At 47.8% G+C, this 27,321-nt stretch overlaps 2 protein-coding genes across 8 annotated transcripts in view; one reads left to right on the top strand and one right to left on the bottom strand.

Annotated features, from left to right (window-relative positions):
* ATP6V0A1 (ATPase H+ transporting V0 subunit a1) overlaps nt 1-1,422 on the bottom strand; it is a 32,583-nt gene extending 31,161 nt beyond the window's left edge. For 3 of the 7 annotated variants that reach the window (XM_068919412.1, XM_068919415.1, XM_068919416.1), the window contains exons 1-4: nt 1,237-1,411; nt 942-1,083; nt 654-732; nt 225-322 (exon numbers count right to left, since the gene is read on the bottom strand). In XM_068919412.1, coding sequence (XP_068775513.1) covers nt 225-322; nt 654-732; nt 942-1,058 — 294 coding nt within the window. In that variant the 5' untranslated portion in view covers nt 1,059-1,083; nt 1,237-1,411. Of the gene's footprint in view, nt 1-224; nt 323-653; nt 733-941; nt 1,084-1,236 lie in introns of all 7 variants that reach the window. The other 4 variants (XM_068919410.1, XM_068919411.1, XM_068919413.1 and 1 more) reach the window with 2 other exon arrangements.
* A 4,033-nt stretch (nt 1,423-5,455) lies between these two features.
* Nucleotides 5,456-27,241, top strand: CAVIN1 (caveolae associated protein 1). The gene is made up of 2 exons (XM_009674155.2): nt 5,456-6,306; nt 24,623-27,241. The coding sequence occupies exons 1-2, from the start codon at nt 5,887-5,889 to the stop codon at nt 25,286-25,288; spliced, it is 1,086 nt and encodes a 361-aa protein (XP_009672450.1). The 5' UTR covers nt 5,456-5,886; the 3' UTR covers nt 25,289-27,241.
* The last annotated feature ends 80 nt before the right edge of the window (nt 27,242-27,321 follow it).

Here is a 27,321-nt window from a genome sequence, read left to right as displayed (position 1 = left end):
TTCACTTCTAAATGTATTTGGATAAATGAGCAGGTAAAAATTAATGCTCGTGTATCAAAAGTCAAACTGATGTAAATTAGTGCAGCTAGTATTTCGAGTGACAGCTGGGGAATCTAGCTAATGCATCTTCACCACTAAATGCTACAAATATTTATTAATGGAGCTAACTTCCCCTGTTTTCATCTAGAATCAAATACTATTTGAGTTTTAACACATATAATTACCTCCAAGTCAATCATGTCACGGGGAAAAGGTACCTCTGGGTTTTCACCAGTGTCCATGATGGGAATATTTGCCTTTTTAATCTCCTTCTCCACAAACCCTGAAGAGATAACACTGTTATTCTTAATGCTAGCCAAAGATACTTCAACATCAAATTATCTCCATCTTAATCTCCATCTAGCCTGATCAGAAGCTGTGGAGTCTTTCACTCCCAATTCCAAGGCAGTCTTAGTGGGTTAAAATTATCTTTCAACAAGGAAATGAATCCTTGAAGGCAGTCTGACTGACACAAGGTAGAAAGGTAGTCTTCACTTCTCCAGCCAGCGCTTTGCTTTTTAACACTAGGTTACACTGGTAACACACAGGTTTAGCCTGCACTAATTTCTTCTGCAAAGGCTGCGGAGTTAGAAGCATATCAGAGAGCAACATACTTAGCTTTCGGTCCATTTCTTCACACCTCCTGACTTCATTAACAAATTTACGTTGGAACACGTTCACATCCGGGTTCAACTGCAAAGAAAAGCAAATCTCCTCAGCGATGTCCAAGCGCAGAGGGCTGCCAGGAGCTGCGCTGGCTCACCTGGAGGTGACCGCGCAGGCACCGCTGGCGCCCTTCAGCCTTTGGCCGACGGCCCAGCCGCGGTGATGCCGTGAATAACAGAGGCGGCAGCCACCGTTTGGGGGGATTTGGGCATTTTTTCACGGCGGCAGCTACTCACGTCGCGGAACTGGACCTTCCCCAGCTCGCCCAGCTCGCTGACACAGCAGTAGGCGGCCTCGGACTGCAGGAAGAGCTGGGCCAGGGTCATCTCCTCGCTGCGGAAGAGCTCCCCCATGGCGGCGCCGTCCCCGCCGCGGTCTCTGCGGGGAACAGAGCTAAGAACCGAGCGCGGGCGCGGCCCGGCGGAGCCTCCCCGGTGCCGCCGCCCTCGCGCGGCCCCGGGCGCCGAGCCCCGAGCTGACTGGCGGGCGCGAGCGCAGGCCCCGGCCCCGGCCCCGGCCCCGCCATGTTACCTGCCGCAGCCCCCGCAAAGCCCCGACCCGCCGCCGCCGCCGCCGCCAGCTGATCCGCGGCGGCACCCGTCCCTGACGTCACCGCGCTCGCGGGGCGGGCTCACGCGGCACGTCGCCTAGCGACGGCACGCCTCGGAGGCGCGCGCGGCCGGAAGCGGCGGCCCCTGACGCGCTCGGCCCAGGCGCGAGGGTGCGGTCGGGCCTGCGCGAGGCCTCGGCCCGCTCCGCTCCGCCCCCGGCCCCGGCGACCCCGGCGGCGAGGCCCGAAGGCAGGTACGAGCCCGCGCCCGGCCGGCGGGCGGCCCCTCGGCGGGGAAGGCCTGGGGGAAGGGCGGCGGCGGCGGCAGCGTCCGCCGTGAGCGAGCAGGTCCCCGCGGGGCGAGCCGGGCCCCGGCCCCGGCCCCTTCCACCACCCGCGTGCGCCTGGGTCGCTCCTCGCCCCTTTCCGGCCGGTTTTCGCGCGTGGGGTCCGCGGGAGGCAGGACCCCCCTGCCCCGCAGCGCAGCCGTGAGCCTCCTGCTCTGGAGTCTCATCACCATCTGCATCGAGCTGGCCTAAGATCGAAGTTATCTTGTTAAAGCCAGTGGGACGGTGGGAGTACGTGGAGAGCAGAGAATAGGTCTCCTGAGGGAAGTCCCTGTGTCCTAGAAGCACGTTTCAACGGACTGGCAAGTCTCTCCAGCAACCTGCAGGCCGACTTCTGAGTATCGTGCTTGGAAAGCTAATGAAATGCAAGAAACCTCTTTGCAGATCAAGAGGTTTCTATGCTTTAGTCTGTTAATGGAAGCACAGTTCTATGGGAAGGAAGTCAAAAGTCATCAGTGAACTAGATTTAAGTTAAAATACGTTAAACTTCTAAGTGCGTTTTCTACTTATTGATAGTGGCTTTGAGTGAGTGCTTGATCTTTATTACAGTTAAAAGAGTTCTTGCAACAGGGAAAATTCAATTTAACCACAGATCCTTTTTCACACAGTTGTCTTCGTTTTGAAAGCCCCTAGTTGTGCACAACAAAAAGGAGGTGTGATGCCTCCTAGGGAACCAGAGAGTCATTTGTCTCCTGTGGAGCAGATGATACTAATTATTGTTGTTATGTATTCATTTGTTATGCTTTGACAGAGGAGCAATGATGGATGTGTGGATACTGCTCAAAACAGGAAAAAAAAACCCAAACCACTCTTTCTAAGAGCTTACGTTGTGAGGCAGAAGACCACGTGCAGATATGTACAGTCAGATAGAGCAGTGCCAGGAGACAAAGACATCGCATTGGTCAGCATGGTAGACTGCAGTCGTAGCGAACTACGCCCTGCTGTAGCAAAGTCAGCATGTGTTAGGAAAGAGCTGCGTTTATGGAAATGGCAGTAGTGGTATGGTATGACTGCTAATACTCTCTTTTTGTTTTTATTCAGATATTTGACATAATCCCTCAAACTGGTTTTGAAAGAGTGAGCAAGTTTGGAAGGTTAAATAACATCTATTTGTCAGAAAATGAGTGTAGTGCCTGTGAAATGCATTGCATTGTTAGTGGTCCGTAAGACTGAATTCTCTGTAGGATGTCTGTAGGATGCATCTAATAATGGAGACAATTACACAGATATTGCATATTTTTTTCCCAGTCTATTTGTCCTCAGGTCTCTGGAAGACAGGGGGAGTAATTTTATTTATTTTTCTCTGTCCAATCCATTTTCTCTTTACTTGAGCTAAGGTGCAGGACAAATTGTGGCAATTGCAATTTGTGATTTTTTTTTTTTTAAATAGAGAATCTGTCCACTGCAAGCTAAGGTCATTGCTCGTTTCAAAAAGGCCCTAAGCAGCTATATTTTGCTATTTTATGAAATTAGAGAGTTGAGCAGAGTTTCCATCAGTCACAAGAACTTCCATGTACTGAAGTGGAAGCAGATGCTGCATATTGTTTTCCTTTGCTGTCTCACATACATTTGGGAGAGTTTTTCTTTGAAGCTGAAATACACTGGTCTTTGATTGCACTGTGTCTTCCATGTCCCTATAAAGAATTTGATAGTGATGCTGTAAAATAGATGACATAGTGGAATAAACAATAATATCTAAGGGACGGTAAAAGCTTAACAAAAAATCCAAAGACCAAATTATATCATGCAACAATAAGATCAGCCAGAAATCATTCTGCCTGGAGGAGACTGAGACAGCTTTGGCTTGTCCTACGTGTTCAAATCAGTGTTCAGGCTTCAAAGGGAAGGCTGCAGTTTGCCACCTATTGGCCCTTCCTGGTAACGTCTCCACGGGAGAAAATGGCTGAAGTGAAATTAGTCCTAACATAGAAAATTACTCATCGCGTTTTAGCTTGGGGTGTGAGTGCTACGTGCACAGCAGCCATAGAGCATGGCACTTCACCTCTTCTACTAAATATCAAGACCTAAACTGAGTTCCTGTTCTGTCATTTTATCTTGTTCTGTCTTAGGTATTCAGCTTGCTTTTTGACATTGTTGTTGTTATTCTCAAATGGGGAAACTAAGGCACAGAGACATCACTGAAATCACACAGGGAATTAATAGCAGAACTAGAAAGAAAACACTATTCTGCTTGCTTCCTGTACTGTATATTAAACTTCATAACAGATATCTGTGGAAGTCCGCTTTCAAGCAGATATCCCCAGTGAAAAACAACTGCAGAGTCTCAGTGCTATCTGGCAGGAATGAGGCTTTTTACGTGGAACTGACTCATCAGCACCAAACACTGGAAATAAATCCTCAGGAAAAAGGTCCCTCCAGGAAAAAGACAATGTTAAAAAAGCAAGCTATTTTTAATATATGACATAATTGTGCTATGCAGCCCCCACTATATGTATTTACTAATGCACAGTGAAACCAAACCTAAATCAATGCTGTAGTGTGGATACAACAGCATAACAAGCAAGCTGTCACGTGGCAGAGAACACTGGGGCGCTGAAAGTGCTGACTGTAGTAAGCATTCATCATTAAACAGTGTTCCTATACATATGTTTGTGCGTAGTGGGTTTCCCAGCTTGTGTGCTAGGAATTAAGCATTTCTTCCAAGACTGCCTTGAGGTAGGCTATGAGACTGAACAACCCAAATACTGTATGGCGTTCATTTTATTTGCCAATCTGTGGCAAATTGCAAGGGCAGGCATGACCCTGACCGGAGGCAGGATGTGCTGAATATGAATTGCTTGTTGTCAAGGCTACAGAGCAAGAGGGAAACTGCAACTTTCCCACTCTGTCCACAGCTCTTCAGCTGAACCTGGAAGAGTTTGCTGCTGCCCAAGGCAGGAGACTTCACAGTGCAGCTGTATCCTTGGGATTTTGATTTCTTTGGCTGACCCAACACCAGTAATAGTGAAAGGGTCTCACCCAGAAGTTACTCTGAAGATCTGAATTTTGCTTCTTCACATGCCTGTGCTTGGTCCTACTGGGTTGTTGGAGATGGTCTTTGGTAGCACCTCCAAAGTATCTTTAAGGCAATAAGCTGGTGATGGTTCCACAAGCCGTAAATTTCTGCCAACACTGTATAAGACTCTGTAAAGTGCTTTGTGTTGATACCAAGGTTAAGTTAATGAAACAAGGGTCATTTCTTCCCCATGTTTTCCAAAGCAATTTATACACTGTTAAGTTCTGAAATAATTAATATTTTTTACCAAGAAAGCCTTATGCAATCCAGCATATTTGAACATTGCTTACAAGTACATTTCTGCATGGCATGTGCTGAAGTAGATCCTGCATTTAAAATGCTAGTGGCTAGATTTGTAGATGAATAGAGGCTTGCAGAGTTGAGATAGCTGCTTCTAGGTGAGACTGTCCAGTTGCTTCAGTTCATGAGCAAATTATATTTATTCTTTCTATATTAAATCTACCTAGCGTTGCGATGCACGCTGCATGCGTAATGTACGCACGTATTGTGTATATGAACATACGTGCTCGCAAATACATACATATCCACATGGGAGCCTGCATTTTTATGATTCAGAAATTAAATGCCATCACTATTCAATCCAGATTGTAGTCTTTCTTTAAAATATTGAAAATCAGGCTCTCATAGTCCCCCCAAAAGTGGTAACTATTGGTAAAATCTGAATTTTCTAACTGAACCTCTGCACTGAAGTGAGCAGTTATTTTAAACTAGCCTTCCTTTAATGTATGCAGCTGTGCCCAGATGAGGTTTGTTTCTTTTCGGCAGTTTCCTGAGACGTTTACACAAGGTTTTTGTTTTTTCCTTTCAGACGGGTTCATTGGAGTTCTGCTTAAATGCCTTTTAGACTTATGGTAAAAAGAGGTTGTTGGAGTTTTAGAGCTTTGCATTCCTCACTGAGCTGTGCCTGTGTTTGCATGCAAAGCCATCGCCTCCCTTCCAACTATTTTAATCATTTCAGAAAGGGTGGGTCATCAGGCATTTGGCAGCGGGCTCCTTTTATATAGCTGAGGTGGAGTCAGCCAATGACCTGCAAGCCTGGAAAATTTTGCAGGGCAGTTTCACTGGACAGCTTTGCAGAGCTGTGCCATTTGAATTTCAGCACAGACATCCACACACTGTGCTCTCCATTTCTGGCGTGTCTCCCAGCACAGAGTTTAGCTGAGGCTCGGGTTTAGTTTTCCCTCCTCTCTCTCCTCCCTGCAGTGACAGCTTCTCCAGGCTCTGCTAGCCAGGACTCCCAAGCAGTCATGGAGGATACCACTTTGCAAATTATTGAACCACCAACTGCCTCTGAGGCCTCAGAAGAGCAAGTACCAGAGGAACCCATCAAATCAGACCAGATCAATGGTGTGATGGTGCTGACCCTTCTGGACAAGATCATTGGAGCAGTGGATCAGATCCAACTGACTCAAACACAGTTGGAAGAGAGACAGCAAGAGATGGATAGCGCAGTGACCAGCATCCAAGGAGAATTGACCAAGCTCACAAAGGCGCATACCACCACCAGTAACACCGTGAATAAGATGCTGGAAAAAGTGCGCAAGGTGAGCGTCAACGTGAAAACCGTTCGGCAGAACCTGGAGAAGCAAGCTGGGCAGATAAAGAAGCTAGAGGCCAACGAAGCGGAGCTCTTGAAGCGCAGGAACTTCAAAGTCATGATCTACCAGGTAAGGAGCTATCCCACATCTTCTTTATGTTTTGTTTCCATTGCTAAGAGTTGCATCGCAATGCACGGTCCGCTGCTCTCCCAAACTCCTCTAGTCCTGTCTAGTGTTTCAAATTGAGGTGGGTCTGAAATGGCGCTCTCGTTCATGTTTTAACATAGTCTATATATTCTAAGAGAGCAGGTTTGATACTTTTGCTGCATTTAACAGCAATTTTAATGAAGGTAGTGAGAACGGCCCTACACACTCACTGCAAAAGACCAGAAGTATCAAAATATCTGAATTGCTGCTTAACTGAAAAAACAAGAATGTTCTGGGTTCTGGAAGGGGGTATTGTAAATTGGTCTTTGGAAGTATTTTCTATTTGAGAGGCAACATGTGTATCACTACACAGAGAGTGATACTATTTCAGACTTGTGGCATGCATCTTACAATAACAAGAGACAGTAACCCCAGCCTCAGGGTTGTTCTCACTGACTAGGACAGATAGAAACACTGGAGAAAATACAGAACAGTTTTTTGAGCTCATTAGTATTTGGGTCTGCCTTTGCTATTTTGCTTGTACATATTGCCAAGTTCTTTTGTCTGTAACCTGCAAGTCTTGAAGCTTTCAGTTTTTTTATTTGAGCTAACTGCTTTGGTTTGCTTGATATTCAACCCCTGCGCCTGCAATAAGCACTGGATTTTCCTTTAATATAAAACAAGAAAAGCAAGCGGAATATCATGTTTCTGTCTCTTTTCCTGTCTGGAGTTAGCCTTCCTTATCAGAGCAAACTTTCATACTGGGTCACAGGGGAAAAGTGAGTGAAATAGTTAATGATTCAGTTAGAATCCTCTGTGTTAATAATAGACAGTGTCAGAGACGAATAGAGAAACATCTAGTGCTGATCACAGTAAAAGAGGGAAGAAAAACAAAAAAAATGAAAGCACTTCCTACTAGTTTGAAAGGAGAGCTGATCATAATGGGCTCAGGAATCTAGCGAGTATCAGGGCCTGTAAAACTCTCTGATTCAGAGGTTAAGCATTTGTAGTTTTATCGTGCCTGAAAGGCTGAAATACTCAAGCATATTGACATCATGCAGGCAATCTAACCAGTTATATATATATATATATATATATATATATATATATATATATATTTACTGGAAGCTCTTTATATCAGGCTTTTGGGGAAGCATAGATCTAGCCATGGAAAAATAACAGACCTCTACATGCACTGCAGAAGCAACAAACATTGCAAAACAAGAAGAGTGAAGGGAATTGTTTAAATAGAACATTCCTTGTGGGTTATGAAAATAGGTAGGAAATTGGCAAGCTTCCAGATCCTTCCGAAGCATCCTAAATGTTAGCAGATTGTCGTTTTGGGAGCTGTTCATTTTGGTTTATTATTGTTCATGATTATCGAGTAGTATTTTTCTTTGAATGTAAAAAAACAATCCTGCTTCTGAAGGAAACCAGTGGCAAAGCTATTGCAATAGACGATTGTAGTGAGGACAGAACAACCGCTGAGTGAATCAGTTGAGAACAGACTATGGCAAGGAGTTTGTATATTGTAAAGTTATTGGGCAAAAAAACCCCGGAACGAATGATTTGTAATTCAGACCAATTTTCTAGCATGGAATTTAGTGTGATTTGACTGTGAGGCTAGAGAGCACAAGTGAGAAATTCTCCAGGCTTGTTTCATGTGAAATGGAGCCTTTTGTACACTCATGAAAATTCTCACACTTATGCAGGAAGTCTAAGTAAACCTTGACGCTAAGGGTGAATGAGTGATCTTGCTCTGGGGAACCAGGAGACATGGGAGCAAGCGTACAGATTTGTGACAGACGCTGCTGACGCAAATTAAGCTGTTTTTTGGTGGAGAAAAACAGCTGATTATATCTTAATTTGGTGAATTTAAAAGCAAAATCCAAGAGTGGGATTTTGGTGTTTGGATAGTAGAAAGAAACAGGTAGTAATATTATTAATATATCTGAGTAACAAATACCTTTGCCTATACTACTTTTGTGCTGCGTTGCTATGCCAAAGACAGACCCATACAATGAGAATTAAGGTTGCTATGCAGGGACCAGAGGGAATCCCCTGGAAGAACTTGTTATATTTTTGCAGTCCGCTGCAATAGTGTAACCACTTTCCCTGCATGCAATGGAAACATAGATTTTTGGTAATGGAGAATATTTCTAAAGGGTGTCAACCCACAGTCTCTCTCAGAGCTTCTCCTGCTGATTTCTGGTGCGACTTTTGTACCATTCTCAAAACAATAATTATTATTTCTTACAAAGAAAATAGGTGGTTATTTTAATAGTTGCAGTATTCTATAGTTTGCACTCCATAAAAATGTCACTGCTTAATTTTCATTGTACAGAAGCCTGGATAGTAAGGCTTTGTGTAAGGAAAAATAGCCGGTCACTCTGTTATTTATGGAAACTTTTTATTCTGAAGAAGTTTAAATGTTTGGGGGATTTGGAGAGCTTTGCTTTTGTTTTGGGGGTTTTCTTTTCTGCTTTATTTTTTCCTGAGAGGGACAGGATTTGTAGAGTTTGTATCTTACTGTAATTATGGAAATGTAATTCTTCAGAAATTACCAACCTAGACTGACTGTGTGACCTGCACTGCATATTTGCAGAAACATCAGGTTACAATATTTTGTCCTGATTTATTCATATGAATATTTTATCACAGTCAGTGATTCTAGGGACATCAATGAAAAGAGTGGTATTTTGTCTGGGATTCTGCAAAACAGATCATGCTAATGCTTTTAAATAATAAAACTCTATACACAAAGAAGTGATATTTTTGTGTGTACATTTTAAAGGCATTCAAAGATTATATTCTGCCACTTTATTGATATTGAACAGTGCTATTCGTTGCAAGAAGCCTCGTTGATTCCCGTGGGATTACACATTTGCTAATATCTTTCTGCGTTTAAGTATTAATAATGATGAAATATTTGCAATGTATTAAGAGTCTATAAAACAAAAACTTCATGATGGGCCCCACCCTGGGGAGTTTAAATCTGGAAATTATTTTTTCCCTAACTGTGTCTATTCTAAAAAAAAAATTACAAAAGCACAGTTATCTAGTTCAGCATTCCATTTCCCAAGATACCACCACCTGTCAAAGGTTGCATTAGGTACTCTCTTGATAATTTAATTAATTCTGTAATGGTGAATAATATTATTACTAATTTCTAACTCTGAAAAAGCTGCCTCTGAAAAGCTGTGATTAACTTTCCTGCACAATTACACTTTCTGATGCTATGGGTAAAAAATGCAAAGATTTATTAGTCTTTTCCTTTGGAGAAGAAGGGGTAAACTCATCTTAGATGTTTGATTGTTCTCTCAGCATTGAATCTTCAGCAATTATGAAAGGAACTATTTCAGGAGTGCAAATAACATCTTTCAGCACCTTGTGAGAAGAGATCAGACTACATGCAAGAGTTCAGCTGTCTGTTAGATTAGGAGAAAAAGAAAATCAAATTTTTTCAGCGAAAGCTTGACCTGTAGAGATGAGCCTAAAGCATATTTGTCTTTCTAGTTTCAAAGGGAAAAATGCAGTACTGAAAACTACTTCCAGTGGGTCCTGCTAAGGTCAAGGCATTGAGGGAAATGTCTACCGACCATTACTTGCAGTCACATATGTACGTACACTCGCTTTCTCACTTACTCGCTCTCTCAAATACACTCTTATCAGATTTTGTCTGGGGCTGATCCGATTTCGATCGAGGTCAGTGTTTTCAGATTGACTTCACTTTGAAGGGGATTAGATCAATTCTTGAGAATAACATTAAAAAAAAAAGCAAATCCCCTCCAAATTACCCCATCTTTGAGTTTTAAAATGAATCTACCAAAAAAAAAAGATGGCAGACTTTTGACGAGCTGCTAAGTATGTAGAAGTTCTGTATTCTTATTGTAAGGGGGACTTTCCTGCCTAAAGAATTTGATGTCGAGTGACTACGTGTACTTAATAGCAGCACATATGAACAGAGCTCTGCAGGAGTTGCTCTGTGCCGTCTGTCCTGGACTCCTATCTTTCAGAGAATTTAGGACATCGAACAGTCAAATTTGGTTAGTGTATTTGCTAATAAAGCCAAAATAAAGTGGCTTCACCCCAAACCTCCTCATTTTTAGGACATAAGAAAGCTAGGGTACTACAGCTCATGATTAGATAGATAATGGATGTCTAATGTAAATAGCTACTGCTGTAAAACAGGACAGTGCTACCTTAATTTGAAAGAACTGTGTATTTCAGCAGTTATGTAAGCATGGAATTTTTCCTCCAAATATTTTTTGACAATTAAACGTATTCTTACAAATGTCAAAGGCCTGATTTTCTTACAGTCAAACTTCTAAATGCATGTAGCACACGGCGTTGAGGTGTTGAGTTTCTAAAAAGTATGGTCATTTATTTTGGGGCTGATGTGGGAGCTGGGCTCTAAGGAAAATCTGGCTCATGATGTACAGCTTCATCTTTTTGAGAAAGACTGGGAATGGTAGCTTGAGGGCTGGGCTGCTCTCCGCACTAGCAGATGCAGGGGACTCCCCGTTTTTTTGCACGAGGCATTCTGGTTACATCGCCTGCAGGCAGACATGCTGGAGTCTGTTTTCATAGTTTTAGGAGAATTCCAAGAGATACCTGTTCCAGCTGTTTATGAGTAGTGCCTTCAATTTTGTGGGGGGCAGAAACAATCTAAAAACTCCTGTGGGACTTGTCTGCTCTTCAGGGGGATCACGCAACCACGCAGAGCCCTGCAAGAAGTGGAGTTTCTCTGAGAAGGGCCAAGTGGCCACTACAACAGGGTAGAAAATGGATCGCGGCTGTACAATGTGTGGGGTAGGTAGGGCTGTCTGAGGAAATATAAATAGCACAGCTTGGCTTTTGTGCTTTGAGTGGGCCTTATACGGATGAGAGCAACAAGATTGTCCGTCATGGGGAGGAGGAATGAATTTTGAACCCACAGGTTAACACGGCAGATTTGGAAGGCAGACCTGAACTCCATCGTTATTAGGTCTATGCTCCTCTAAGGAGAGCATGGAAAAGTGAGCAGAGCGAAACAGCCTGATGACTAAAGTGAGGTAAGGAGTACGGAGAGGGAGTACAGAACGAGTCCCATGTACCGCGGCGGGCGCACCCACCCTCTCCTGAGCTGCAGCCTGTTCTCCAGTTCCTAAACAGTATGTCAGCAGCCCCTGAGCTATGATTTTGTTTTAAGTTACTCATTCTCGAAGAAAAACCTTATGAATTTAATAACAGCAGAAAGATCATGGGAATCAACTTGATCTGGGGTCACAAAGAACAGCCTGTGGATTACAAACGCTTGAATTCAATGGAATTTGCCCAACTGCAAGCATTAAGGAATAAATAGAAATTTGATATAAAATTGAAATTATAGTACTGGGGATTGGCATAGGCACTAGACAACCCCCTTTGTGCTTTTCCTGCAAGACCAGTTAGTTTTATGTGCGTAGGACTACTCTGTGCACTTGTAGTCCCTGTCTGGGTCTGGAGCAATGCTGTATATAGCATCGGTTCTTTCCAGTGGCTCACTGCAGAGGTTTTCATTGCACCAGCCTGTCTTTTATGCATTTGTTATCTAATAAGACTTTAAAGACTCATTTCATTTTGCTGTGAATCTGCTCAGAAGCAGCTCTCTTTGTAGCCACAAACACTTCTTATCTCAGGTTTAGCAGAGCATTTAGTATGTGAGCATTTAGTTGGTGGGTTTGTATGTCAGCAATGTGCCAAATCCCAAGAAATGTCTCATCCAGTGACAACTCTGACATGGATGATGGAGACAGAGTACTCCTCGGAGTACTTTATTTTATTCCGTTCTTAAAAGTAATACCCTAGAGAATTAATCGTGAAGCCTTTGTTTAAAAACAACAACAACAACAAAGGAATCATACAAATTGATAGCCATTAATTAAGAGTTAGTACTGTTCGTCTCTGGTCGTTTGTTGCTGGAATACGAGGGTCTCGGCGCAGAAAGCTGTTTTATCTCCACTTCTGTTCTCCTGCTTTTAGTCACAGGAATAGCAAAATTAGAGGTGAATTCTCTCCCATGGAGAGGAGAGAAGTATTGTTTGACTCATTCCTTTGGGCTGCCGCTCTGAATTCAGCTGCATGTTTTCCATCTGGTATGAAGGGCACCATGTTGATACCCTGATGTGAAAATAATCCTTTCTATTCGCTGAACATCACTGATTTAGAGGAGTCTCAAGATTATTCACAGGAGGCTGTACCTCTAAAAAATTTCAGGATGTTAATAGCTCTACCTTCCAGGATTTTTCTTAGTGCAGATTATCAGTCTTTCTACCCAAAGACAGTTCTGGAGCATGGATTTCTCTGTCGCAGCTCAGAATCAGTCGTATTAATATTTTATTGCTCAGCTATTATTTATAAGCAGTTAGTGCCAGGACTGTTTGTTTTGCTGAAGTCCTTTCACCATTATAGTTCTGTACTGAGCTGTGCAGCAATAAATTTTCTCAGAACAAAGATCCAGGGGCAACAAAGGCTGCTCAGCCAGTTGGGACAAGCTTAGATTGGATGTTTAATGGCTCATGAAAATTAAACTAAAGGCTCGTATTCCTTCTAATCACATTTTCCTCTCTCAGGTATCTCTTGTGCCTATCAGCAGTGAATCTAAGCATCTGTCTTCCGTCATGTCTGTGTGATGCCAGTGGGGCCAGTGCACCTAGGAACATAATAAAGTGCAGGATTTGCCCCCTGCGCTCACTGACCTCGGTGGCTAGAGTGCTGCAGTTTCCAATGAGATTGTGGCTGTTTTTTTTCTTTCTTAAGACAGATAAAGGCCTTAGCAAATATACACTAACGCATCATGGACATACAGAGGGAAGAACTCTCCCAAGGCCACATATAACCCAATTGGCAGATCCAGAACTAGAAACCAAAGAATTCAAGAACCCAGTCTATGCTCAGACCCGACCTCTCTCAGGAAAGACGCAGTCCCATTACTGGCTCCACTGTTACCCTGCATGGGAATTTGAGCCATAGATGGTAAAAGCTACTTAGTGTAATAGGCCTTGCAGAACACTGGAAGGGATGTGAGCCTCGTGGGAGAAGTGGTATTCCTGCATGTTATCTACATAGCTTCCATTTTATTTACTTCACATGCTTTTGTATAAATGTGAGTTCTCTGCAGCTGGCATGCTTCCCTCTGAGCCCTTCAGCATTACTCACAAAACAGGCACTGAGCTTGTGGGTGACTCACAGCACTGTCACTCCATCTCAGTGAGCACCCAAACTCAGTCCAACAAAGGCATTTTTCCTAAGTAACAGACTTTGTGAAACTGAGGGCCATTCCTTCATCTTCGCTGAAGCTGCTCCTTGCTATGCTAACCTGAGAAGGGATGTGCTGTTCGTATATAAGTGATGAGCAGAGAACTCTGTAAGTTCCATTCTCTGATGTACTATCATGTGTATGTGACCACATAAAGCATGATACTGCCTCATAAGCTTTTGGGCAACATGCTTAGTCCTCTTTTATCTAGTTTGGGATAATGTTGTCCTCTTGGTACTGCAAGATTTTCTACAAGTTACGAAGTACCTGAAGAATTGCAGGTCCACTGCCCAGCTGCAAGATGAGACAAAGACCAGAAACAAAGATGTACAATGTCAGTGAAGGAAAGTCAAATATTTAGAATAAAAGTCTCAGGATGTTTAGTCTGCACCTTTTTTGTGAGGATGCAAATGTCAATTAATATCAGTGCTGATCCATCTGTAAATGCAAACTCCATCTTTATTGGTTTGCTGTTCAGAAATAGCCCTGGAGTTATTAATCAGATGTGACAGGTTTATCCGGGAGGAGCAGTTCTGAGAGTAAAGCCAGTTGTACAAACAGGTTGATAACAGAATTGAAACTTTTTTTTTCTGTCAGAGGAAAAAGAAAGTCTTTTTACTCTGCAATCTATTTACTTGTCTGTTTCCTACAGACCTGCCTTTCTTCTGACTCACTGTTAGGCAAAAGCACTTTGCCAAACACAGCCTCCTCCTTTGTATAGACTCTCTGCTCCATTCCTCCCTTGCCTTTTGCCATCAAATTTGAACTAGCTCCATCTGTATCACGCTCCTCATTCTCACCAGATAATGAAGAAGATACAGCCTTTTAGGATATAACTTCTAGGAAACAGAGAAACTAGATATGTGTGATGGAAAAAAGTGCCAAGAAGATTGCGCAATATGCAGACTTACAGAGGGTAGAAGGGCTTCTGGTCAGGGAAATGCTACCTGAGAATGAATTAGTTTGTCCCTTTAACATTTACCTGCTCCCAAGCTCTTTTGCTTTTTCTCTTCAAGTCTTTGAGATCTTTTCCTCTGTCTCAGCAATATCCTACCAGCGACCTCTCACTACAGGATGCAGTAGTTTTCTATGCTAGGAGTCAAAGCTTCTCTTTTTCTGGACGTCCTCTTTGTGACGCTATTGGAGACAAAATCTGTCAAATTTTTTGAAACGTAAGAATCGAGGCTTTGCCTATTGCGTATAACAGGGCCAGTTTTATATGCAATCTACTTCAGGGCTGCTGAGTAGCCACCCCTGGTCCTCAGGATATGTTTAGCAAAAGAGAGAGGTTTTGATTTTGCGGTGATGCATCACTGGGCATAGACATTCATAAGCTGCTGGGTATTGTCCAGCATTGGTTTAGGGTATTGTCAGTACGCTGACAAAACCGAGTGGATGAAGTTCAGGGATCAGACTCAGCTTTCTTGATCTCTCCAGCTCATGCATTTGAATTAATAGACAGATTTTTTAATCACTGTCTTTTCATAATCTTCTACATATAAGCAAACTCTGCTTTCAGCTGCACCGCAACAAATTGGAAATACCCTGAGACTAGCTGGAATTAAATAACTCGGTGAACAGCAGTGTGGAAAGAGAGCAGAATCTGGCCCTATGAGAGCATTCAACATAAATATGCTTGATATTCTTGAAGGGATTCTGTATCTCCTAGGACCTGCAGTGAATTAGAGGAAGATACTCTTCTCATAAATCTTTGCTGGCTGTCTTTTCTGTCAAATTATGCTACCTAGTGAATGCCTTTACTAAATCATACCAACATACTTTCTCTGTCTGCCTTTTCTTATGCTAATCTGGACTATATTTGTTGGCAGTATTCCTGATGAGATTGGCCAGTGGGGAACAGGGAAGTTCTTCCACTGGGATTCCTTTCCACTGGCCATTGAAATTCAGTTTTCCTCATCTTAGCCTGAGAAGATCCAGAATGTGCCCTTTGAGCCTTCGCCAGAGAGTGCCCTCTGAGCCAGCGCCGCAGAAAAGTGCCATGGCCCAAACCAGCGAAGACGTGAAAGGGGGCAGCAGTTTTAGGGCCTCAGGAGGAGCACCCCCTGAAGATTGTTTTGAGCCTCTTCTGAAACTCTGAAAGCTGCTGATTCCACAGCCTTTGCCTTCACCACCTATTTGTGGCTGCTGCAAGCCTTTAGATCTGCAAGGCTGATACTTTTAGCTGGCATAATGCCTCAGCTTATTGACTAATCTGCTTGCTGTTTGCTGCATGCTGCCATAGTTTTAATGTATGCTGAGGAGCTGTAATCGTCTCTCGGACATCAAGGGACTTGTCTTATACTGCCTCTTCGATCAGGGAGAGAGGAATTGTTGTATGGCTTGCGCAAAGGACTAGCAACCAGGAGCACATGGCTCTGCTAAAGAGTCATCTTGTGCCTGGGCAAATCCCACCTGCTTTCTGAGCCTCAGTTTCTCCCTCTGAAATACAGACCTGATAATACCTACCTCCTCCAGCTTGTTGTAAGGTCTAGTTTATAAGTGTTTGTGAAATGGTGTGAAGTTGTTACTTTAAATACATAAAGGCAGAGAGCACAAACTGCATGATGTCAAACTAAACCTGTCTCATGCAGACAAAGCAGCATCCGTTTCTGTTCAGTAACAGGCCACACACTGGCTCTGCTCATTAAGAGTTACGTTTCTGCCCACAAACTGGAGATGGCAGTGACTTTGACTGCTGTTTACCTATGCTTATCTCAGGCCAAAAGGGCCACTGGTAGCAGTGTGGTGCCCCGTTACCCTTTTTTTATTGGGTGGCTACTGGAGAAAATATCTTAAATTCCGGTTGCCTGCACTTTGGGTGTTCACGTACACTGATGAATGAAACGTCAGGTTAGAACGGCAGTGTTTTACGGCAACTTTGTCCTGGTGGAAAGAACTCCCAAGGAGCCGGGCGAAGGTGAACCGAACCCAGGAATCTGGGCGTGGGGAAAGCTGCCAGCGTCCAAGGACAGTGGCAAGATTAAAAACATAACAGCTACGTTTTGTGATATAGTAAGAGAGTCTGAAAAGGAGTCTAATCTGGAAAAAAAAAAAAAAGAAGTCATTTCCAACAAGAAGCTAAAGAAAAAAGCCCACCCTTCATCTTTTCTGTGCAGGACATCTTTAAATCCTTAAGCTGTGTTAGGCTGCGGGTGCTTATCAGGTATGTTGCTGTTACTCTGTGAAATAACTGAATCCTCCTTCCCTTAACATTGGTGGAAGGTCAGCACAGAAAAGCGTCCTGAAAAAACTGCCAGAGTGAAGCAGTTATTGTGCAGTTATTGTGGCAGTGGGAGCGCAGAACTGTTACTTCTCTGGCAGGGCACGGTTTGACTGGAATGTGGTCTTCTGCCCAGATGCCTTTGATTCCTTCCTCAGCCTCCCCCAGGCCACAGCTCGTCTGACCTACCCCGGGTAGGCAGAGGAGGGGCTGGCGGGCTGCACGAGGTGCTGAGTTGCAGCAAGCTCAAGAAAACCAGCTACAGTGAAAGTTCAGCATCAGCCCTTTTTGGTCATAGGAGAACAAGGGGATGTGAGCTGGTAATGCTCTGCATGTTACAGTTGCATGTCAAGAAACTCAACTTGCTCCTCTGGGCAGGTGGTTTGTGTTGTTGCAGTTGTTTAAAAATAACCGAACGAAATGAATTGCAGATGTTATTAGCATGCACGTGTGAAAAATACTCCATTAAACCTTCAAACTGGAGATCAGACTGGCTGAGAGTTTTGGGACTCTGCTTTTTCAGACACTGATAAGATCCTCTACTCAACAACAATCCATGAACCCTCCTAGAATTTTGGGAATGTTCCCCAGATTTGTCAGTGATTCTGCAGTACTTTTGCAGTTCTGCTAGGCTGGGAATGCAGCTCAGCTTTGTGTCTCATTGGCCTTTTATATGACAAGGGAAGTGTTTACATGTGTTGTAGCAACCAGGCAGCATGTTCATGACCATAAAGGGGCTGACTGGGTGACTCACTAGAAGGGAACTCAGGCTTGAAAGCAAAGTCAGATAAAAAGCCCACTTAATGTAGGAAAGCAGAGCCTGGTCTGTCCAACAAATCTAATAGCTCGGAATTGTTTGAAATAGCACGAACGCAGAGTGGTCCAACACCCCTGTCAGTTTGGCAGCAAGCTGTGTTTGAAGCTCGGTGCGGATGCCGTGGGCCCCTCCTGAATTCCACGCGATTTCCAGGCTGATGGGCTGATAGTCCCATCGGCTCGGCGAGCAGGGAAGGAACTTCCCGAAGTAAACCGCTTCCCCAGGGATGTCTGTGCTGAGAGGGACAATACAGTGTACGTGTCGCAGATTATGAAATGGGTGAGGGGGGAGTGACACATTGTAAACGTGTAAAAGAAAAATAGAGCATTCAAACTTAAATCAAAGCTGAACCCGCCTGTGAAGCCCATCAGACTGGAACAAGCTGATCACTCAGTCCTCACGCACCAACACCCACGTGTTCTTCTCCTGGGTGTATTTGTGCTTTGTGCACATAGCAGGAAGATTTTTTTTTTTCTACTGGGAGAAAAATCTTGTGAGAAATCGTTTGCCCTCTTCTGTGTCCCAGCTGGGCTCAAGCTGTCTTGGAGAATAGAACTGGTTTCTCTCTGCAGATTGAGAGCCAGCATTTGAGCGCCCCAAAATGCAGGAATGCCAAGACCCAGGATTTTGGACTCACCCACTACAAGGGTCAGTATTTTCCTAGTAAAAATAGATTGCTTGGAATGCTTGATGTTAAAAATGTGGCTCATCCGAATGAGTCATGAGTGAAATAAAGTCCACACATAATAGTGCCCTACCCCGAGCAGGGATTTGTGTAACAGCCACCCGTAGACCCGGGATCGTTGGTGATTGTTCCAGCAGGGTCCCATTGTCCTTACCGCAGGCAAACAGGGCTGTGTTTGCACTCACATTTCTGTGGAGAGGGACCTGCAGCAGTGCTTCTCTGCCCAAACACGCCTGCCCAACCGCACAGCTCCCCTTCACCCCAGGGCAAACACCTCCCAGGTAGGAAGGAGGAGACCTTTGCTGGCGTTTGCGCAGCGCCTGGGCGCAGCAAGCAGCTAGGGCGCTATGTGCTAGGGATGCTCAGCAACAATTAACTAGTCCCCATTAAGTGCCAGGGCTGTTGGTTGTTCTTGAACCAGCTGTTCTGCGCATAAGCCAGAGTCCACTAAATAAGTAGGAATGCTCTCTAGATGGAGATGGATTTTGAATCAGAAAAGTGACCCAAAGCATACAGTGCTGAAAATCCACCAGCTGTTCTCCAGCTGGTTATACCCACTACTCTGATAAGCAATCAGATTGAAGAAGAGGCAGGGAAAAAAAAAAGGAAAAATAATACCAGGCATAGTAGAGAGAGGTGTACTCTCTAGAGTCCCTGAGCTGCTCTGCAGGCCCTTACATGGGCAAGTTACCCTCTTGCCACCCTGACTGGATTATCAGACCCTGCTGGAAAGGGGCCAGATGAAATTTATAACGGTTCCCAAGCACAGCTGGAGAAAAACTCTAGGAAACAAGCTAATTTCAGCAGGGGATTGTAGGCCTCCTTACTTATGGAAATAGCTCTGCTCCTTCTTTGCTTCTATATCCAAGCAATGACGGTGCCTCCTAAATGTATGTGAGCAGAATCTGAAGTCTGTTAGTACCCCTGGGCTGGGGAGTGGACCAGCTGCCTGCAGGTATGATGTGAGGGATGGCAGACGACTTGGTCTTTAAATGAGTGGAGTTTATAGGATTTGGGATGAAACATGCAGGCAATTGCTGTTCTCCAAATTAAATGGCTTAGATTACAGAGCTGTATCTGCACCCTAATGTGTGTTGCTCCAGCTGTCCTGTACACTGTGAGCTGCTGCTGGCCACATCTTCACAGTTGAAAGGAAAGCAGCTGCAGCCTGCTGCAAATTTTAGATGGGTGTGTTGCTAGTGCAATCCATTCAGCTAAATCAGAAACTCCAGTGAGAGGATGGATCTGATGCTACAGCAAGAGCAAAAGTGGTTGTTTATGTGGCAGACATGGAGGTTTTGAGCTGGTGTTTCTTTTTGTACACACGTGTTCTGGAGTTAACAAGGGGCTGATAAGTATCTGAGTTTGCAGGATATGGCATATTTCCAGTGACAGTCATGCCAGGGAGAGATGGGGGAATGCCTTTGTTCTGGCTGATTGTGTTGACTCAGAGGGAAGGAAGTGGCTGGAGTTCCTGATGTTCTTGGCTTGGTGGGGGCCAGGGTCTGTGGAAGTCCCTGGGATTGCTCCAGCAGGTGTTGTTATGGAGAATATGACTGCTGCCTTCATAGTGCTTGTGAATTTATTCTGAACTGACCTGATCCTCTTGAGAGCATGTGTATTGTTTTCTCTTAAAGTGGCTAATCAGATGAAGAAAACATATGTTGGCTGCTTCACCTTAATCTCCAGAAAGTAGCTGAGACCCAAGCCGTGACTTAAAAGGTGAAGAGTTTTGCCCAGTGCAGCTTTCTGTTCTGCATAGCCCCCGAGGAGAAAAACCCTTGGTCTGGCAGCGTGTGCCTCTTGGCCGCGGACACTGCAAATCGTTGTAACCTTTACTGAGCCAAGCGCTCCGTGGAACTTACCTATCTTTCACTATTTACAGATTTTTCCCCAGATTCCCTCTTCTCTTTAGAACTTCTGCTTGTCAAGGAACAGAACTGTCCTATGCTTGGGGGGAAAAATGAGAAAGCAACTAAAAACATCTGTATTTGACCCAAGTGAAGCATTGCTGAAATCATGTATTCAATAAACTTCTGTCAGTTCTTATGTAGTATAAGGAAAGGAAGAGCTGGAAAGTGAGTAGCGTGGCTGAGCGGAGCAGCTCTGCATCTGCAGAGGGAGGTGTCCTGTCCTGCGCCCGAGTACCGGCTCACGCTGGAGAGCGGACGCGGAGGTGATCGTTGTCAGCCGGTCAGCAAGCGCGTTCGTGTCACGGCAGGGGCACTTGTGTGCGAATCACAAAGTCCCTTCCGGTATTGCACTAGAGGGATCAGAACGTCCTCTGCTGCGGGAGGTCCCCGCCAGGCATGCACGTAGGCACCGCCAGAGAAAGCTGTGCAGGTCTGGAGCTGGCAGTGGCTGCTCGGGGCCTGGGCTCACGAGCCGTTGATGGTTTGTCATTAGCTTAGAGCCCAGCTGGTGCAGTAGTTGCTGCTGTGCAAGCGTGGCTAACGCAGAGTGTGCAGGCTTGATGTATCACTTGATTTTACTGGGCCCTGCTCATGCCAGTGTCGGGACTGTTATCTCCAGTCCTTGCTCTGCCCAACTCTCGTCTCCACCAGGGCTGTGAATTGAGCCCACGCGTCCTGCTTTCATCTTTTTCTCTAGATCTTAACCCAGGCGATTCTGCTCTGTGCGTGTTCCCAGGGGCTATCCCAGGGTAGGATGGGCTGTGCCTGCTCCTAACACGAAGCCCATTCACATGCTCCCTTCAGGCTCTTGCTGGCTTTCTGACCGCGCTCATCTCCAAAATTCCACGCCTCTCCCTCCCAGCTCCATAGATTAAAACAACTCGGGTAATAAATTTCTGAGCCGTGGGCTGCAGCCCCGCAGCTGTGACGCTTTGTACAGTGATGGGCTATTTCCAGCCTGTCCTGAGAACATAGAGGTGATTCATTGCAGCAGGGATGCACGCTATGTGCTGTTCGGATGAAAACCAATCCCATTCCAGACCTGTGCCCCTCTCCTGGCCTGAGTGCCTCTCCTGTGCACATGCTTGTCCTCTGCCACAGGGATCAAAAACTTGGCTGACCCAGGAAAGTGGAGAAACTGAATGAATTTACCTTCTGTGCCCAGGAGGCACAGCGTAAACTTGCAGACTTAGCTGACGTGAGTCAGGACCTGTGGTCTCTGTCTGGTTCAGACATAAACTCGGACAAGTTCACTGTCTTACTTCTCCAGTGGCATAATGGGAAAAACAGGGCTGCATGCTACATCCCAAGAGATGTCTCAGCCCTACATCTGGATCCCTGCAGGCCTTGGGAAAGTCTGAGCGCAGACCCCGAGGTCGAGGCCAGGCCAGTGTGTTTCCACTCCAGACCATGTAGCCGGTCGCCTGGGTCCGGACTGTGCTGCCACCTGCAGCCCAGCGCTGCGATGTGTCAGGGGCCAGTACCTGCACCGGACCCTTGCAACGCTGGCAACAGGCAATGGGAGAGCTGAAGAGGCACCGGGAAATCTCACCAGGAGAAAACAACCTGCGGGAAGAAAGCGGGAAGGGTATGGGGTTTCGATTTAGCTAGGAGGGCAGCCTTCCGGAGCAGTGCTGCAGCTGAGCAGTCCTGCGATAAACCTTATGTGGCCTTTGCTAATTGTGGGGACCAGGCTAATGGGGGTATGGATGGTTGTGGGCAAGGCACCCGGGAGCAAAGGGCACCGCATTGCAGAGCTGGATTGCCCGGCTCCTCTTCCTGGGGGGAGATGGACAACGGCGTGCGCAGGTGACAGGGGATGGCCAGGCCCCAGCCAGCATCTGAAAGCATCGGGTATCACTGGCGGATCTGCAGCAAGCGTGAGAGGCGAGTGCCCCGCTGAGGCAGCTGAGAGCCAGGTGCTTTTCATTTCACATCCCCAAGCCTGTGCATCATGCTGGCTGTCCAGCTGCAGCGCAGCCTGAGCTGGAAACTCATCTTTCATTAGGAAAATAACAGTCATATCAAGGCATGTTGGGAAGGCGAATGCTATCAGTGCCAGCTGCTAGTATTTCCATCCTGTGCTTCCAGCCTTGGCTTTGGGCTGGGTGCGGCTGGGACCCTGTGTGCCGACCTGCTGAGCTGACACGTACACATGTACACGTGTGCATGTTCACACTGGAAGGAACCCTCATGGGGACAGGTTGGGACATGAGCGCCCTGCAAGCTCCTGGATGGGCACCAGTTCTGCTCACCAGCTGCTGCGTTGCGCAGCTGGCTTGGCGCTGGGGCATGAAGACCCGGCCTTCAGGCAGGGGTTGCTGCAGTGGGTTAGAAACACAGAGCTATGGTGCAAGGCGAGGACATTTGAATTTGGATTTGGATCCCAGGAGCTCAGATCCAGCTCCCTGTGGCTGGTGGGGGCAGGAATGAAGTGCCAGAGGTGGCGTTTGCTAGGGACCTTTTGCCAGGGTACCAGTTCTCTGCTCCTGCAGAGCTCTGGGGCTGACCTGGTGCCGAGGGTGGATCTGCGTGGTCAGTGCATCCCACACTGAGGGGAATTTTTTGCAACAGCTTCCCAGATGCAGAGGCACAGCCCAGATGGGTGCACAGTGGTGTGATGTCAGTGCACGTTGTCCAGGCTGGCCCTGCTCAGCCTCAGCCCACCCGAACTCCAGAGCTCTGCCCTTCTCTGCCTGCGGGTTTGTGCTACCGCTTACACCCTGTACCAAATCCCACAGGTGGAGAATCCACCTGGAATCCACCTGCTTTGTGCAGCCATAAATGACAACAGAGCTTTAGGAGGTGCAGAGGCAGGAGAGGGAGTGCATGATGGGTGCTGTCTCCACTCTTGACACAGCTGTGGACTCTGCCCCAGCCTCACCCTGGTGACTAGTCACGCGGAGAAGTTCTCACTGTCCTGATCACCTCTTGTGAGATGGAGCAAGAGGGACAAACTGTGAGGGAAGGGCCACAGCTGATTGCATGAGGCTGAGAACAGTGGCAGGAAAGCTCTAGTGGAGAGATGTTGACAGACACCCTGGCTGGGCAGGGGACAGCGGAGCTCTTGGAGCCAAGAGCCTCTTGCTCTTTTGACAAACAAAGGAAGGATGGAAACACTCCAGTGTAAATGGTGAAAGTGAGGTAATACCCTTGGCAGGCTGCAGATGGGAGGGTGAGGGAAATGGCCTTGAGCCCCAGCCAGGCCAATGACCCTCTTCCTCCATGGCTTCTCGTGGATGAGGGCAATCCTGCTGGTGCAGAGCCTCTGGCTCTGTCGGCCTGGACTCTCTGGGAAATGCGCTGCCCAGAGCCCAGCTCCAGGCTCTCTCCACGCTGGCAGCTCCCTGGAGACTGGCTTGGCCTCCTTGGGTCCTGCACTGGATGAGCCCAGGTGTTGCAGTGCCATGAAACGTGGCAGAGCACCCTCTGCCCCTCAGAGAACTGGGTGTGCTGGGAACTTGGATCCCAGAGATCCAAGCAGTAGAACTGTAGAAGCAGTTCAAAATGGCTCTTCAGTTAGCCAGCGTGCTCTGAAATTAGGATACGGTGAATGCCTTTGTCCTGGATTGGGGGGAGCCAAGGCAAAAGCCAAGCTATTTCTGCAGCTGGGATTGAGAAGGTCATCAGGATGGAGAGCAACATCCACTGTTTGGAAAGAGAAGCCAGAACTCCTGGGTTCTCTTACTGCCTCTGTCACTGAGGGGCAGACCTTGGGCAAACTACTGCTCGTTTCTGTGCCTTGGCTTGCTGGTGAGAGAAATGTTGTGCAGCACTTTCCCAAGAAGTGAAAGGTGAAGGGAAGCTTTTCCAGGGAAGCTCCTGGGAAAGTTTTAGATTTGTCCTGTCCTTTGGAGGATTACAAATTCCTCATGGCTTGTCTTGCTGCCTTGTCCTCCCAGTGCCCTGTCCTGCAGCATGGGCTGAGGGCAGAGCAGCTCTTGGTTGGTTATGGGGGTCCCTGGCTGCAGGAGGTGGTGAAAGCTGCAGGCCTGAGGGGGAGACAGATAGGACTGTTCAGATGCTGGGGGGTTCTGGGATGAAGATAAAGCTGGGGGGGGGGATGTGACAGGGGCAGGGGAAGAAGTAGCAAAGTCCAGTTTCAGTGCTTGCTGCTTCTTGCACTGCTGCAGTCCCTGATGGGTTTGCAACCAGCTCAGAGAGTGCAGAGCTAGTATATCCAAGCATAAATATAGCAGAGCCCTAAGCTGCTGCAGGACAGAGCAGATCCTCTTTAGAGTAATTTATCAGGTGTCCTAAAAGGAGAGGATAAGCCCAGGCCTGAGGTCAGCTGGGTTTGACTAGCCATGAATCCCAACTGTGCTATTGCTCTGCAGGGAGGCTGGATGTGCATGTCTCACTGGCTCCGCTCTGTGTCTTGCAGGATGAAGTGAAGCTCCCTTCAAAACTGAGCATCAGTAAGTCCTTGACAGAGGGCGAGAAGCAAGAGAAGGAAGGAGAGGGTGAGGAGGTACCTGCAGGTGAGGACCATGCAGAGGAGGATCACGTCCAGCTCTCCTCAGATGAAGAGGTGGAGATTGAAGAGATTATTGAAGAGTCACGGGCAGAGCGCATCAAAAGGAGCGGCATGAAGAGAGTGGATGACTTTAAGAAGGCATTTTCAAAGGAGAAGATGGAGAAGACTAAGCTGAAGACCAAGGAAAATCTGGAGAAGACCCGCCACAACTTGGAGAAGACCCGCCACAACCTGGAGAAGAGGATGAACAAGCTGGGCACCAAGATTGTAACCAATGAAAGGAGAGAGAAGATGAAAACCTCTCGGGACAAGCTGAGGAAGTCTTTCACCCCTGACCACACTATCTATGCCAGGTCCAAGACAGCTGTCTACAAGGTGCCGCCCTTCACTTTCCATGTCAAGAAAATAAGAGAGGGTGAGGTAGAAGTGAAAGCCGCAGAGCTGGTGGAGGTGGGTGGAGAGGAAGCCGAAAACGCGGATCTGCTGCGTGGGGAGAGCCCTGAGATGCACACACTGCTGGAGATCACGGAGGAGTCTGACGCGGTACTGGTGGACAAGAGTGACAGTGAGTAGGACAGGCTGCAGCGTGGAAGGATTGTGGACGGACGGCTGAACACGTAATCATTCACGTCTTGAGATCTCTTTTTGCCCTGGTGCCTCGGGGGAAGTGTACACAATGCATCCTTACTACTCTGCAGAGCCGACGCCAATCCCCTGCCTTCTAGGACAAGGTGTATTTTATATTTTAGTTTTAGCACACAGAGAAGTTAGGAACACAGGACTGTTTTTCTTACACTGTTAAATCACCCTTGGAGACCATTCCTGCCGCAGGCTGCGTGAGAGCTTCCTAGCCCCCAGACCTGAAGAGGGGCTCTGAGTGACAGGGACCCAGCCCAGCTGGAGCGTGCTAAAACCAAGATAACGGCTGTACACCTGGGAAACTCATGTGTCCTCCGTAACCGAAGACCTGGTGTCAAGAAAGCTTCCTGCCCAGCAACCTGCCCAGCCCACAAGAGCCTGGTTCCCTGCGCCAGGCTCAGCAGCCATCCACGCGGGAGAGAGTCGGGGGTCCATGCTGGCCACCAGTTCCTGAGGATGCCTGGGGCTGTCCCTGGGGAGCAGAAGACTGGGGATACGTCCTAGCCCGGGAGGGAAGAGCTGAGCAAACCCTGTTGACGGACAGAGGAAGTGCGAAGCTGTGCACGGCCACGTGGCACGCAGGCGGGTCTGCTCCCTTCTCCCCTCCCTGGGGATTCGATGACCATGGCAGCGCCTTGGACGCCAGTGTCACGAAAGACGACCTGCTGTTGGACCTGCCGCCGGGGAGCCCCGTGCTCGTCCCACGGCCCGGTGTCGCGGCAGGACCGGCATGGGCCACGCTCCCTTCCCGGGGTTGAAGTGCGGTGTCCAGGGCCTGGCAGGGCGCTCCATAGGGATGGGGTCTGATCCTGTCTCTCCACTGCTGCAGCTGCGCGGCAGCCCCTGAGACATACTCCGGGGAGAGGGCCAGGGCAGGACCGGCCGCGGCCCGTTTCCAGAAGGGAAACGGGCCGTGCTGATGCCATGTGACCCGGCTGGAGTGAAGAGGCACTTGACTGTCAGAGAGCAGTCTTGACACCGGTCTGGGCACCTGATCTTGAGTGGTGCTGAGCATCCGCATCCCCCCGGGGGCCTCAGCACGGCTCAGGCTCACACCCACATCCAGCGCCTTCCGTCCCCGTTTCCCTGCTTCCTGCCAGCTTCCCGCCGAGGGCCCCGGGGCGGCCACGCTCCCGCTTTCACCCGCGCAGCCACCGCCGCGGCCCCGCAGGAGCGGGCGGCTTCGCCCTGGGCACGCCGGGGAGGCTGACCCCAGCCCGGGGACAAGGCAGGGCTCTGGCTTTCGTCCCCGTCCCCTCCCGCGTCTCTGCCTGCTGGGCTCGGCCCTCCCCAGCGCACGCAGCCGCTTTCCTTCCCAGCTGCTGCTCCCCGAGCGGCGGGGAGGCCCGCTCTCGCTAACACAGCTGAATATATAAACTTGCTTTTTCTCCAAGAAGCGTTTTCCTCCTTATTGTCTAGCGCATGCCAGGCGGTCCCCAGCCTCCGCATCCTCTCCCGGCGCCAGCGCGGTGCCCTGGAGGGCGGCTCCAGGCGCCCCCGACACCGCAGCAGGCTCCCGCCGCCGCCGGCCGCGGAGCCCCTTCCCGGCCGGGGCCGAGCCGCGCTCCCGGGAGAGAGCTGGCGCCGGGCAGGCTGGCGGCGAGCCCGGCGCGGGCGGCTTCGTACCCGGTATTCCCGAGGGCCCACGCATCTATCGTTTTTTACCCATGTATTTTTTTTTTTCCTTAGGCAGAAGCGGAGCCCGGGAGCGAGCGAGGCCGCGGGCGCGAGGCCGCCGGCCGCGGGGGCCGAGGGCGCCCGGGGGCCTCGCGCCAGGCGGGTGGGCGGCCGTGGGGCGGCGGGGGCTTCGGCAAAGCTTTAACCGTTTTCTACGACTGCATCCTGGTGAGCAGCTCGACTAATAAAGTCTCTTTTCTAAAAGGACAAGCGTGCAGCGTGGTGCGTCAGGGGCTGGGGGCACAGGGCGGCCGGGGCGGGGGGGCCCCCTCTCTCCCAGCCCCGGGGCA

The sequence above is a fragment of the Struthio camelus genome, chromosome 25, assembly GCF_040807025.1.
Source record: "Struthio camelus isolate bStrCam1 chromosome 25, bStrCam1.hap1, whole genome shotgun sequence".
NCBI classification, from domain to species: domain Eukaryota; kingdom Metazoa; phylum Chordata; class Aves; order Struthioniformes; family Struthionidae; genus Struthio; species Struthio camelus.
Note: the sequence above shows the minus strand (reverse complement) of the source record. Positions and strands in the feature narration are given on the sequence as shown.

Excerpts from the sequence above, each read along its gene's own strand:
- CAVIN1 (XM_009674155.2), top strand. The coding sequence starts at position 5,887 with ATGGAGGATACCACTTTGCAAATTATTGAACCACCAACTGCCTCTGAG. Across the intron at positions 6,307-24,622 it reads TCAAAGTCATGATCTACCAG|GATGAAGTGAAGCTCCCTTC; the intron begins GTAAGGAGCTAT and ends TGTGTCTTGCAG.